The 14503-nt window shown below is 44.2% G+C and overlaps 1 protein-coding gene across 13 annotated transcripts in view; it reads left to right on the top strand.

The window, feature by feature from the left end:
• The window catches only part of EIF4G3 (eukaryotic translation initiation factor 4 gamma 3), a 906783-nt gene that overhangs the window by 607715 nt on the left and 284565 nt on the right, over positions 1-14503 (top strand). For all 13 annotated transcript variants that reach the window (XM_069240075.1, XM_069240074.1, XM_069240071.1 and 10 more), the window contains 3 exons: positions 7008-7207; positions 7593-7712; positions 11599-11772. In XM_069240075.1, the coding sequence (XP_069096176.1) occupies positions 7008-7207; positions 7593-7712; positions 11599-11772 (494 nt within the window). The remainder of the gene's footprint in view (positions 1-7007; positions 7208-7592; positions 7713-11598; positions 11773-14503) is intronic.

Here is a 14503-nt window from a genome sequence, read left to right as displayed (position 1 = left end):
TGTAACGTCTGCTTTGTAAAAACATATGTAGTGAAGGAACGAGTGGTAATGTCATACAACCAAGAGGCGTGGGTGTCTTTACCTGTATCCTGAGGAAGTGCATACCAACTTCTTTGTTTATTCCCTTTAAAGTGTGTTCAGTCTCCCCTAACCAGCGTAGTTTAGCCACCATCTTGTCTGGCACATGCATAGAGGCTGTGAGTGCTGACGGAATATTTCTGGGTGAGAATGAGTCAGTGGGTTAGCGTGCATCCTATAACGAAAATGGGTACCTGCTGCATATCCCCAGCTTCTTCATCCCGCTGTATAACCGTTTTAGATGCCTAATGGGTTCTGGAAGTTAGTTTCCCCTTACCCAAATTAGCCCATGATTTCCCTACTAGGGTAATACTCCCTTCCTCATTTCCCGGACCATAGTCATTTCCCTTACTAACCCTAGCCCTGTCTGGTGCTGATTAAAATTAATTTTGGGTGTTAATCAACCTGGTACCAAGTGAAGGGAAGATTTTGCATCATTCTCTCCCTCAAGAAGTGATAATGAGTAAACCGGGCATGTACCCCCATTACTGCGCAATACTATTGTTGCAGTGAGGAGGTTCATTGCTGTCCCTACATCAGTAAAAAGGAGGCTACTTTGTCGATGACTAACCCATGCTGTTTAGCGACTAAACGTTTTTCTCCAGCAGACTTGAGGACCACCTCCGCACCACCTCATGGTTGTGAAAGTCAGAGAAGTAGTTACAGAAGATGACCCTCATTTGGGTTCTGTTAGAACTGTGGTTCTAGCTCAAGGGGGTTATCAAAAAAAAATAAAAAATTTTTAACCCATATTCCATAGTCTCAAGCTTTATTGTTGCTGATCCTGTGCCAGCGGAGGGTGCGTGGGACTATTGTTAGTGGAGGACAGTGACCTTGCCTAGCACCGGGTAGCCGTCAGTAAACACCATCAAAGAAGTGGCCTTGCCAAGGCATGGTGGGTTTTGAGGATTTGTTCATTGGTACATGGGACAATTTTCTTACCTGGCGCCATTTGAGTTTCATGGCTGCTGCATCATCCAAATTCCTAAGGTTTGATTTCACAGGTAAACGAAACCCCACCTCCAGCTACTGAAGCTAAACCATTGTAACAAAAAAAAAAAACTGTATAACATCATTCCTAGATCTAAGTCGAGCAAATGCGAGATCCATTGATTTGCAAATGCCGGTTTACCTCATATTATGTTAATTTTATTAGTAATATTTTCTCAGTTGTTAAACCCTCTCTCCCGCTCTGTTATGATTAAGGACAGGTTGTTGAAGGAAAGTCCCTCTTTCTGGTATAGTTACCCCCATTTTTTGCCTGTTGGCAGTGTGCTTGAACTGTTTTCACTGGGATCCTGATAACCAGGACCCCAGTGATTCTTGATTCTGCTCTCTCCTCCAAATTTAGTTGCTTTGGTGCTTCTTTACACCCAACAGTTAGCATACTGGTGTACCCCCGTAAGTCCCTGGTAGATGGTACTTCGGTACCCTGGGCACTGGTACTCCAGATGTCCCCTGGGACTGCAACATGTATTATGCCACCCATGGGAGCCCATGCAAACTATGTTTGCAGGCCTGCCATTTGCCGTATTTGTACATGCACCCTTTCACTGCTGGTCACTGTAGGTCATCGCTATGGTAGGCCTTCCAGCCCAAAGGGCAGGGTGCAGGTCCTTGTTTGGGTGGGCCCCCATGCATAAGCAGGAGTGCCCCTACGAACTCTAGCTCGAATCCCCTGGACTTTGTGTGGGGAAGCCATTTTAGCTATGTACTGGCCACCTGTAGTCCAGCTGCATAATGGTAACACCGAACCTGGGCATGTTTGGTATCAAACATGTCAGAATCGTACCCCAATGCTGATGCCAGTATCGGTGGCATGATTCAATGCACTCTGTTGTCTTCTCAGAGGACCCTCTAGTACTGCTCCTACCAGTCTTTGAATGTCTTTGAACAGCCCACGCTGCTGCAGCCCCTCAGACAGGATTCTGCCCTCCTGCTGCTTGACCAGCTCAAGCAGGGGAATACAGAACAAAGGATTTCCTTTGGGTGAGGGGTGCAACCTCCTCTGCCTTTGGAAATATATGTTACAGGGCTGGGGAGGGGTAGCCTCCCCATGCCACCGGATTCCTTTGAAGGACACCTTTTGTGCCCTCCTAGCATAATCCGGTCTATAACAGTCCAGGGACCCCTGGTCCCTGCTCTTGTGTGAACTGGACTAAGGAAAGGAGAGTGACCACTCCCCTGTCCATCACTACCCCAGGGGTGGTGCCCAGAGCTCCTCCAGGTGACCACTTGGTTCTGTTGACTTGAAATCAAGATGTGCATAGGCCCCTGGGAGCATCTGACTGGTCAGGGTAGATAGCTGACGTTAGTGACCCCCTATGATAGGTGGTCACCTTGCAGAGTGACCAAGCCCATTTTTGGGCTATTTAGGGACTCCCTTGCGGGTGGGTCCCCATATTCGATGTGCAAGACTCCACCAAGACTTCTCTGCAACAACCTCTTCTGCTCCTGGCCACCTGAACCGCTGCTGGACTCCACATGAATCAAACAAGACTGCAAAACCGAAATGCCTCTTCTTGCAACATTGTTTTCGCGGCTCCTGTCAGCAAATTGCAACATTTCCACGGCTGTGCATCCTCTGGGGTTAGCAAGACTTCACTCCAAGGAAGGCTCCTTCTTGCTTCTTTAGTGCAGCTGAAGGAGTCACTCCCCTACATCCGCAGGCACTTAAGGCAACAACTTTCAGCTGCTGGGATCTGGACTTGTGAAGATTCTCCAACACAGGTGGTTCTGAGGGGCCTTCTGGGTTCTCTGTGCCTTCTTTCCAACTTGGGAGATAGTGAGCTCTTGTCTTTTCCTCCAAGACGGAACTCCTATGCACGGCGACTGTTGCAGCAACCCAGGCTTGTTGACTTCTGCTCCGAGGGATCTTCAGCCTCCAAGTAGCCCAGGCCCCAGCACCTCACCTCTACAAGGGCAGTCTCCTCTCTGCTGCTTCAGGGACATGGGGCTCCTCTTCTGGCGTGCTCACTGGGCCTCACTGTGACTTATTGTGCCTGCTGCCGGTAGGTGGCTTGTGGGTGCTCCGACTGCTTCTGCTGGCATTGCTCTCTTCTTAGGGTCAGCCCGGACTCCCCTCCAAGGGCTGAGTCCCCAGGACCTTGCTGGTCCTCTTCAGCTCTGAAAATCTCCAACAGCTTCAGTTACATTTACTTTTGCTTGTTGGTGGTCCTCCCGACCACTGACGTGTCTGCAATCTGACGACTGGCGACGGACAGCTCATAGGTGAATTCAGGGACTTCTCTGCAGCTCGTGGACTTCCCAGCTGGGCTTCCTCCATCACTGTCGACCCAGATCTTCACCCTCAAAAGGGTGGGCATTGCCTCCTGCCCTCACCTGGACACTCCTTAATGGACTAGATGCTGTCCCCTTCTTTTGCAGGTCCTCTTCGTCCGGAATCCACCGTTGGGTTCCACTAAATTTGTCCTGCTTTTGCAATATTCCATTTAAGAGTCCCAGCCTGTGGGATGACCAGGTAACTTATGTCGCCTCTCCTGGTCGTTGGGGGTCTTCTAGACACTTACCTCTTGGGGTTCCACTCTCTCCCAGCCCCTGGCTAACAACTCCATATCTTCTGGTGGGAGACCCATTCTCACATTCAACTGTTTTTAGTCTATGGTTTGCCCCCTCCCATAGGGCCCTTGCCATTTCAGGCTATTTCCTGAAACCTAGCTGTGTATATTTTCTGTGTACTTACCTCCAGAAGGGGGTTTTGCCTATAGTAATCAAGCTTGGTGTTCCTGCAATAAAGAACCTTCATTTTTGCAACACTGTGTGGTTCCTTTCATTTGTGATAAGTTACTGTGTGACTACTGTGGTATTGCAAGTGCTTCGCATTCCTCCTAGATACACATCTTGGCTGCTTGTCACATCTACCACTAGATATCCCTGGCTACCTAGACACTAATACTATCTAATAAGGGTTGCCTGGACCCAGTATAAGGTGTACCACCATAGGTGTCCACCACACACTGGGCCATCCTCCTTAAGTTAGAGCGTTATTCATAGTGTCAAAACAGGTTGCGTTTCTAATGCTTATCCAGCTTGATTAAAGTAACCATAGGGATTTGAACATGATGTGAGTTAGGATTCTGAACATTGGTAGCCCTGATGGGATTTTTAATTTCTATTGACTGCTAGTATGAGATTTTGGAGATGTTTTACATAGACATCACTGTAGCACTCTTGTTACTATACAGTTGAGCTCCCATCTGACCATGTTATCTGAGGAAGATGAGGTCTTATCTTGATTCTACTTTGCTACATTAAAAAGAAATGCACAGGGCAGCCTGGGGTCCCAAACTGTTCCTCAGGAGCCCACCACTGGTGCACTGGTGCTACTGAATGCCAGGATTGCTGTGCACCAAAGCTTTTAAAGCTACCTGTTCAGCAGAATCGTGAAATGGCTGTTGTACAAGTCATTTGTTAAAAAAAAAAAAAAAAAAAGTTTCACTTTAAGCCTGCCCATACTATTCATCGTGTGGGGACTTCTTCGCCCAGTTATTACCTCCCCTTTCAGACCCCTTTGAACTCCACTTAGCTTACCTCTTTGCCCTCCCCCCCTCACAAAAAAACACTAACCCGACCAGCTCTGCTGCAAGTATTTTCTTCATGTAGTGTTACAAATCCCGAATAAAGAAAAATAGTGTGTGGTAATAGGTGGAATGTTGAACAGAGTTTACAAGTTCATTCTTCTGAGGTTTTCTGAGCGGAGGAGTGCCCTGCTGCCTTATAATGGGCAAACATTTTTGTAAGTTGTATAAGGCAGCTCATGATCCTGGTCGTAGCCATCTTAATTGTAGTGTTGAATGGCCTTCCCACTATATTGTTATAGTCCTTATACCATTAGCTGACACACATCATTGCAGTTTGAGGGAGGGTGGGAAATCATTGAAGTGCTATTGGAACACAACAGAACATATCTTTTACATTGCAAGTCACTAAAAGCAGTCTTCTCTGGTCCCATTCAGTGTATTTCTAGGTCTTTCCTAAAGTAATACTCAAAATGCTAGGCTAGCCTTTGTAGCTGCCAGACAAACTGAGCTATTGTAGGAGAGGACTGAAGACAAAGTGCTTGTTTAGAATTTGAGACTTTAAATTTAATAACCAATAAAGTCAACCACCTCTCTTTCAATTGGTGTAAAACAGACAGAAGATCAAGAAATCAAGCAAAGTTTATTTGATTATATTAATGAAACCTCAAACTAATTAGCAGTTATTAGAACCTTTTGAGCCGTGGAATACAGACCGAGTACCCAATTTAAACTTTAAAAATAATCTCTCTTCTTCGGAGTTAGCCATATTAAGACAGCCGTTCAGACCTGAATGATATTTAACCATAAGCCTTACTCATACCTGCTTTTGCTCTCTGCGTTGACATGGTAGTTTTCCAATCCCAATATTTCTCCTTTAAGAAGAACCTCTTCTTTGAATTATAGCTTCGGTGTTATACCAGATTTCTAAGCGTTCTTTGTAAATAAGAATTCATTTTTCATGCAAAGGCCGTGGTACTTAAATGTGGTACTTAAATGTGCCCATGGTGTCTTGTAGTGCCCTTCAGTAGAAATTACAGTTTTGACAGGTTGATCATGTTATTGGAAGTTTGATTAATTATGGATACCCAAGTAGGTCCAGTAAGTGTACCCCCTTGATCCAATGGCCATTGATTTGAAATTACGCTTTCGACTAGCTGATTTTCCTAAGATTATAATCTTAGAATTTGAATCTTTCATAGCAACTGGTCTATTATCCCTACAATGAAGAACATGCAACATTTTGTGCATCACTTTTTCAGTAATAAAAAAAAAAAAAGCAAAATTTGATACTGCTCAAGGCTAATTCTTGGGGCCTTCAGCTTCATGAAATTGTTGAACAATGTTGAAACCACTACAGAATCCTCCTGGTTCTCCTGATGGTCTCGAAAGCTCCTGTGTTAACTTGCTGCTAGCACTATATTGAACTTTGACAAAGACGTCATCAGTATTTAGTTGCTGTAGCAAAGTTACCAAAGATGTTGGGAAAGCAACGTTTTTAACTGGTGCTATAAGTACGGTGTCAACTGTAGTGAAGTTTCTATTCAGGTCTGAAAAATGCCACAAAGAACCACGTATTTCATGCAAATAGTGTGCAAAACTTTGCCAACTTGGGCAGCCTTCCGTCCTAAAGCTAATCATTGCTAGGGCTATAACCAAAGAACTTTCCTATAGCATTCAAAGAATATACAGGCCTATAATTTGATAACTAATGTTTATTCTCCAATTTATATATAATGGTGGTTTTCAAAATTGGGCTGCCATATCAAATTGTCTTGTAAAGGGCTTGAAGTGACAGAAATTAACCAGACCTTCTGGAGCCAGTTTAAGGATTGCCTTTGGTCCTGCTCCATAGAAAACACAGGTTTATCTGTGAACTTTATTACTTGTAGGGTTCATGCTTTGAACAGAGTCCATCCCAAACTAGGCATAAATTACTTCAACATAGTTGTTCACTAAATGCTGATATACCAAAGAGACTAGGACTACTGTGGTGGTCTTCCCACTGTCACCTTAGCTATAATCTATGCCATTGAGAATGCAAGATCATATCATGTATTTAGTAGAAGGCTTCATTACTTATCGTCAGTATAAAATGCCTCACACTGGCCGCTTGAGGTAAAAAAAAAAAAAAATGCAGCTTACGGATATTGTTTTTGTGACATTCTGGACCCAATCTATTTAAAACATCTGTTTGGTACCTTTGACTGGTAGCATAAGGGATAATTATGTGGTTGTATTTGGCAGGTATATATTAAATAATGAGTTAAATGATAGTAATTACCCTTCCAATGTACTTAGTGAATATTGTAGTAGTACTAGTATTGTAGTATTAAAGTGAAAAGCTCTGATTCCTACATTTTCAAAGATATTCAATTCATTTTATTAAAGGTGACATTCCCAACGACCAGCCTCTATGTGCTTCCCCTGAACTTAAACAAACTACACCTGTGCTGGAACAAATGGTACCCCATGACCCCAGCGGAAAGAAGCAGTACAACAGAGACTTCCTGCTTGGTTTTCAGTTCATGCCTGCCTGTGTACAGAAGCCTGAGGGGCTGCCACCCATCACTGATGTGGTACTTGATAAGGTATGTGGGTAGAACAATTGAGACTACTAGATACATGTATTTGATTAATCTGCTCTGGGGATAAGAGCACAAGAGGTTGGTTAGTTGTAGAGGTTGGCACTTGTACAAAGATGTTAAATGTAAAGTGGGTGCCTGCCGGCACTTAAGATACTGGAAGGCGTGATTAGGATTCTGAATTTAAGAGGACTTGGAGTTCACTAGAGTTACTGGTAAGGAGGGCACTAGAAGGGCCGTAGTAAGTGGGGATTAGAGGTGGAAGAAGGAATGTTGGCCCTGGAGCAATACTGAATATTCTATTCAGAGACTGGCTATTTTGACTTTTAATTTATCTTTGAGACATGTACATGTTATAAAATATAACGAAATAATGTTTTATCCTTCCCAGATAAACCAACCAAAATTACCATCACGAACCTTGGAAACTAGAGTTCTGCAACGAGGGCCTGATTTCACCCCAGCCTTTGCAGATTTTCCAAGGCCTGCTCCAGCTGGTCGAGGTGTACCTGTAAGTGTCTTACTTGCTAAATTAACAGATCGATAACATGCCTGGTCTCCTACTTGAACGAATAATTTAATCCTTAGTTTGTTCAGTCCTTTGTTTTGCTTTCCTCATGTGCCTAAAGACGACATACAGACGTTGCTGTGTGGAATTGCGTTATTTGTTTTGATGTACTGGAAAGGACAGCTCAGGCCCTGAGCTAGCTGGAAGTGGCTGTTTTGTTATTTTTAAGAGTATAATCTTTGTCACACACATGGAAGTAGATTTCTAGGAAAAAAGCTACATGTACCTTTGAAAGTTGAAGATATAAACTACAAAAACATAGAATGTAAAGATACAGAAAAGGGTTACATTTAGCTGCACCTCCGCTGGACATCCGTGTCCCCATGTGGGACAAATTACTGTATTTAATTGATGTGTTTTTAAGTGATATAGTTTATTAAAGAATATCAAAAAGAGTAATGTTGATTTGGGAGAAGGTGACCCAGTTTAAAACAACTGCACTACAATGAACGTTCCCTTGCGAATGGTGTATCTAATTCCATCTATTATGTATTTATTTGTAAGTCTTTTTATTGGTTTTGGTACAATTATCCCACTGTTGTGGGATCACAGCTAACTCACGTCAAACTACACCCCGTACAGTGTCTGTGCATCATCAGTGAATGTCATGTTAAATTCCCTCCCAAAGCAGTAACAGGTACAGTAGCTCCAGGAAAATACATACATCTATTGCGTATAGTAGTCACACCTATGGAGTGTAGGCGATGCTGAGTATCGTCCCACTAGTCCCTGGTGCAGGTCCCCTGCAGGACCCGTATGCCTATGATTGTAATGTGTCATCAGTCCTGTGGCCTGGGCATTGTTCTCTCCACCCCCCCCCCCCCCCTTCCCCCTCTACGCCACCTTATGATCAATCAGGGGCTCTGCAGAGTGGGTGATCGTGCCCCTATTATTGTCGTTCCCCCCTCATCCTTTGCCCCAGTGATGTTGCAATCACATCAGTCTGTTTCTGTGTTCCTATGCCCCATTACTGCCTTGTTCTAGCTGAAACCTTTCTAGGAGCCCTGCCCAGGCCTCCAGATCATCATGCAATGCATTGTCTTGTTGATGTAGTTTCATGTGTACTTCCTCTGAGACCATGTACTCTGACATCTGGCTAATGCACCAGTGATTGATGGCGGGTTCCCAGCCATCCCATAGCCACTCGTCGCTTGCCCAATACCAGGGTCAGCTGCAAGAACTTCCACATCATTTTGCCTCTTTTGGGCCTTCTGACCAGTCCCCCCAGCAAGCAGCCTTTGGGTGACTACTCGAGCTGGAGCTTCGTTGTCACTTGCGTTCGCGTCACCACCTGTAACCAGTATGCATGAATACCGGGGCATCCCCGCACCATATAGAGAAAAGATGCATCCCTCGCTCCTTTCCCGTGACAATCCGCTCTCCTATCCCTGTACATCCAGCTAAGCCTGACTGTTGTCAGTTATGTGTGATGTAAGTAATTAGTTTAAACCTTGCATTGCAGGAGACCTCCTTAAATAGTGCAAGTCTGATTCCATTACCCCTCCGTCAGCGGGGAAGACAGGTCCTCCACCCACACTGTGCAAGCCTATGGTACATTTCTGGGTCTGTCCATCTTAAGTGTTTTGCACAACAATGTCACCATGTGGCATTCCGCTGTCATTGTCAGCAAGAGATGTAGCGTTTCACTCTGCTTATGTCTGACAATATCTCCTGTGCTGATCTTGCCAGTTTGGTGTATTGTAAAAACGTGCCCACCCCCTATTGCAAACCCTTCCCGAGCCTCCTCAAATGTGAGGAATGTCTCCCCAGGGTAGAGATCCCCAAGTATCTTACACTCTCCAGCGCGCGGCAATCATGTCGGCACAGATGCAGCAGAAAGGCCCAAGTGCCCAAATGTTGAGGTCCCTATCAAAGGGTGGCCTCTTAAAGACTCTAGTGAATTTCCGATCCTAAATTTCCGCCACCTGCTGTACTACATACGGTATATCAGGAGCCTGTCTGGAGTTTCCCATAAGTATCGTCAATAATAAATGTATACCCTATGTCCCCAGTATGAGTCTCCGCGGCCAGGTATTATGTTGTAGCTTAGCCGCTTAATAGTACATTTCAAGATCTTTGAGACCCATGTTCCCCTCTATCATATCTCTTTCGAGGAGGGACAGTGCCATTGGCTTCTTTTCCCCACCCACACCAGTAAAACCAATAACTGATCTAGGGTTTTAAACAAACTGCAGGGAAGCATATATATGCCGTTTTGTATGTTATATAAGTACTTGGGCAAGAACACGGTTTTCACCACCGCGATCTTCCCCACCACTGACATGGACAGTATATTCCAAAACCTTACAGAGTTTGTCAGTCCAGTTACCAGTGGATCGGTCCCATATTCCCGCTGACTCTCCAGTGAGTGCCCAACCATGTCTCCCAGATACTGAAAGACCACTGTCACCATCTCTGTCTCAGCGAAGATAGTTCCCAAGTTGTCTTCCCACAATGTGCCCTCAAAGGCAAAAGCAGGAATTTGTCTGTTCATGCGAAGTCTGGACACCACCTCAAATGCCTCCAGCCGTGTCAGTAGGAGCGGAACCGACTCATCTGTTTCTGTAGCTAAAATAGGGCATCATCCACATACAGTGAGATTAAATGGGTAACATCCCCCACTTGAATGCCAAAGTCAGCCATATCACAACGAAGTATCGCTGCCAGAAGTTCAAGTGCCCGGGCAGACAGCAGTGGAGAGGGGGGCGACCCTTTTGCGTGCCCCTCCTTATCTCCCAATCCACAGACATTGCACATCCGAGCCGTGGGGGCTGGTAACAGGAGCTTGACTCACCCTGTGAACTTGGGACTGAATCCCACTTTTCGGCCGAGTAATAAGAGCTATGTCCAGTCCAGGGTGTCAAATGCTTTAGTGATATCTACTGACGCCAGTGCCAGGTTCTCCTCGCGAGCAGCCACCGAGAGCATTACGTGTGCCAAGCATTGTAAGTTGAAAGCTGTACTGCGCCCCAGCATGAACCCACTTTGGTCTTTGTGCACTAGGGACACCACCCCCCCCCCCCCCCCCCCCCCCCCCACCGATTCGCCGCCAGCACCATCCAGAGAATCTTGTTGTCTGCAATGAGCATTGTGAGAGGGCATCCCATCAATTATTTGTTAGTCATGTACTTTGTGTAGGTTTTTTTTTGCAAAGTGCATGCTTTATTTAGTACAATGAATGCACTGTTCTCGTTCACTATTTACTCACATTTTCCTTATTCATATCTGCATGGTGTTTATTTTTGACGCTCTGAAAGTAAAGGGTGTGAAAAGTTATCAGTTAGGTTTTTGTTTTCGGTCTGGAGGTTTGTGATGATAGGTGTTGATATTCAGATAGACCTCTCAGGAACCTTACATGTGTATGTCTTGGGTACACAATACAGGTATGTATGTAAAAAAAAATTCCATTGTGACTGATTAAAAAAGTTTCTGAAGATAGTACTGCTATGATTTCTTCATTGTCTCTTTGTTAGTCAACAGTGTAGTTTAAAAGTATTTGACAGAAAACATGTTCCTATATCTTCTAGGTTCAGACTTAAGTCAGTCTCACTCATTGATCTGAGTCTCACAATAATGTCAAGGATGCAAGCTATTGCTGAGATCCTAAAATCCTTATTGTACAGAGTTGTTTTAAGGCAGCACTACAAAATAGAACCTTTTTTCTTTCATTGGGTGGTACTTTAATAGTGTCACTTGTCTTTCCTTGGCCCTCTCATGTGCATTGTAAAGTGAATTCAAGCCTGTAACTCAAATGTCCAGTGAATGTTTTCAGAGTGTAGTTTGTATTGAATTTGTTGTCCAATCTCTAATAGACAGCTGTTTGTTTTAGCTGATGAGTGTGGGGACAAGGAGATCACAGCCCAGCCAGAGGCGAGAACCTAGAAAAATCATCATGAACATTTCGGTAACTGAAGATGTGCGCCTGAAGAAAGCAGAGAATGCTTGGAAGCCTGGCATAAAGCGTGAGACCCAGTCTGAGGATCCAGAAAATGTAAAAACACAGGTGAAAGCACACATACCTACTTTGATCCTCACATACACCCCTGAAAGGCTTGTGTTTTGCTTTGTGGTCTATTATTTAGGTGGCAGAATCAGAGTATAATAATTAAGATTACAGTAAGTATTAATCATCCAAGAAATATATGATTTAAAATAAGAGCTTTCAGACTGTGCTATCACAAGGTGGACACTAAAAGCATATGTGGCATGGCTGAAACTATATATCATTTTATATTTCTGCAGATTACTTGCCTTTAGAATAGTCCCAGGCCCAGACTGGATCTAGAGATTGAACAATTTCCTAGCTAGCTTGAAGGAACATTTCAGTTCTATTAAGGACACAGAGGCGAAGATTATGATTAACCTGTCTTTAGTTTTCTCACAGCAGCCATAAGAAGAAACTCCCAAAACAATGTAAAGCCACAATACATGGCCAATTCAATCAGTAGTAATGTCTATAATGGTATATAGCACAGTGTCATCCCCTGCCACTACTCTTTCTTTATGCAAACTGTACTGGTTTAATTTGTACCCCAGGGTCTTTTCTAACCTCATTGTTTCCCTTCATAGGTTGAAAATACATAAAACAGGTTAACCGTCCCTCCATTCTTGCTAGCAACTAGTTTTCAAAACTCTGGATGGTAATCATAACTGTTTGAGCCAAATTGTAACACAATAAAATAGGACTGATTCGTAATGAAAAAAAAACACTTATGTTGATGCAGATCATGATCCTCTTACCCAGTGGGTGGGTTCTATGAATAAAAGGATGGGATAATCTTTGCCTCTGTATCATTTTTCATTCAATGTCGGAACCAGACGCTTGATTATGCTTGTTCAAAACTTACCACCATGGAAGCCAAATGGGAGACTGGCTTTGAAGTAGAATCTCTCAAATATAGAATGGGAAGACCAATCTGGCATTTGCAAGAATCTTTTAATCAGACTTCTAAGATGTAGGCTCTTGAGGACATCACACTCCTGGCCGAATCATCCCCGAAGATCGAAATGTCCATGCCAACCTCTGAAATCACCCATCTTACCCATCAAACATGGTGGAAGAGGAGAGCATGATTTGGTTTTGTAATTTGGTTGACTTTTTTACCTCTGAGTCACCACTCACAAGACAAAATCGCATATTCTTGCAAACAACGCACTATGCATGAATTGGGTGAGTCCAGGAACTCTGGGTACAACACAAACACATTTTCTGTGTGTAATTGGACATAGTAAACATAGCTCCTTCCTTAGTAAATGACCTACCTGTGAGATGAAAGGCACGGACATCGGATACCCTTTTGCATGATATAAGTCACATCAGCATTGACAGTTAAACTGAGAGCTTTCTGGAAATGCCTAAATTGTCTGGCCAGGTCATAAACAAATGGACCATTTTGTTCACATCTCAGTTCTGGATGTTCTTAGATTTTAGTCGAATTACCCAGCCTGATGCTCTTCATCAGTATACATATTTAAGAATGTGAGCGGTCTGGCTTACATGCATTTGGAATGTGTCCAGTTGAGATGGCTGATCTGAAGGAATTGAATATGCGCTACCTATCTCTGACTATTCTGCATGAAAATTTCAAACATGTACAATGTCAGACCCCACACACCAACTGCCCCAGGCAGACTATGCCAACTTGAATCGCTTATGGGTCCTTGATGTTCAAGCTTGCTCGATAAATGATAGACGATCCCGAAAGCCCTGACATAGTCCATTGTCTCCTAATTTTCTCTATGCCATAAGGGTCAGCAGGTCCTTGATCACTGGGTGGACTTCTCCTCTTGGTCCCTGTAAGATGTCCTGAAACGTTGGAAGGGCCACAGGACAGTCACTCGACATCTTAAGGAGAAAAGGGAACTAAGCTTGAAGTCTCCATAGCATCGTCGCTAGGATCATCTCTGCTCGCTGATGCCTGGCCTGAGTTGCCACACTTGTAATCATAATACATGGAGGGAAATCGTAATTCAACCTATCGCTCCAATCCTGGAGAAATGCATCCACTGTGGTGGCTTTTTAGTTCTGGCTTCCAGCTGAGGAACTGCAGAGCATGTACATTCAATCTCAATGCAGACATGTCCCTGGTGGGAAATCCTCATGTCTAGCAAAGGAGGTGGAAGACATGAGAGTGTAGCCTATAGTCCCTGGAATCCTTCAGAATTGGAGGGTTCGAGTCTGCTACTGCGTTGGAGGTGCTTGGAAGGTGCATTGCTGACACTGAAATTTTCTTTTCTAGGCAATCGTGCCAAAAGTCCTTGGCTAGCTCCGCCATAATCCTTGATCTTGGGCTCCCCAACTTGATGTATTGCACCGCTGAGCTGTTGTCCAGTTTCAACAAAACAGAATACTTCTCCTGTTTTTTTCTGCTAAGCTGCAGATCACACCAGAACTCGCCAGAAGCGGAGGCAGTTGATATGTAGGTTCAGCTCCTCCTGGGACCAACATCTCCTGTTGAGACTATCCCACATCTGGCACCTCAGTCCCTGCTATGCTATCACCATGTATGGTGATGGTCTGAAATTCACCCAGCTCTTCCACGTTTACCTGTGGTTAAGCCACTAGATCATCTCTGTCCTGGCCTCCTTCGACAAAGCTATCGCATCAGAATAAAATGCCCCTATTTGAAGGTGCCAATACCTCAACCTTTGTAGTGCCCTGTTGTACAACAATCCAGGAAAGATCGCTTGTATTGAGGAAGTTAATAGTCATACTATCCATGTAGTTTGTGCAG

The sequence above is a fragment of the Pleurodeles waltl genome, chromosome 6 (assembly GCF_031143425.1).
Source record: "Pleurodeles waltl isolate 20211129_DDA chromosome 6, aPleWal1.hap1.20221129, whole genome shotgun sequence".
Taxonomy (NCBI): Eukaryota; Metazoa; Chordata; class Amphibia; order Caudata; family Salamandridae; genus Pleurodeles; species Pleurodeles waltl.
This window is presented reverse-complemented; position numbering and strand designations above follow the sequence as displayed.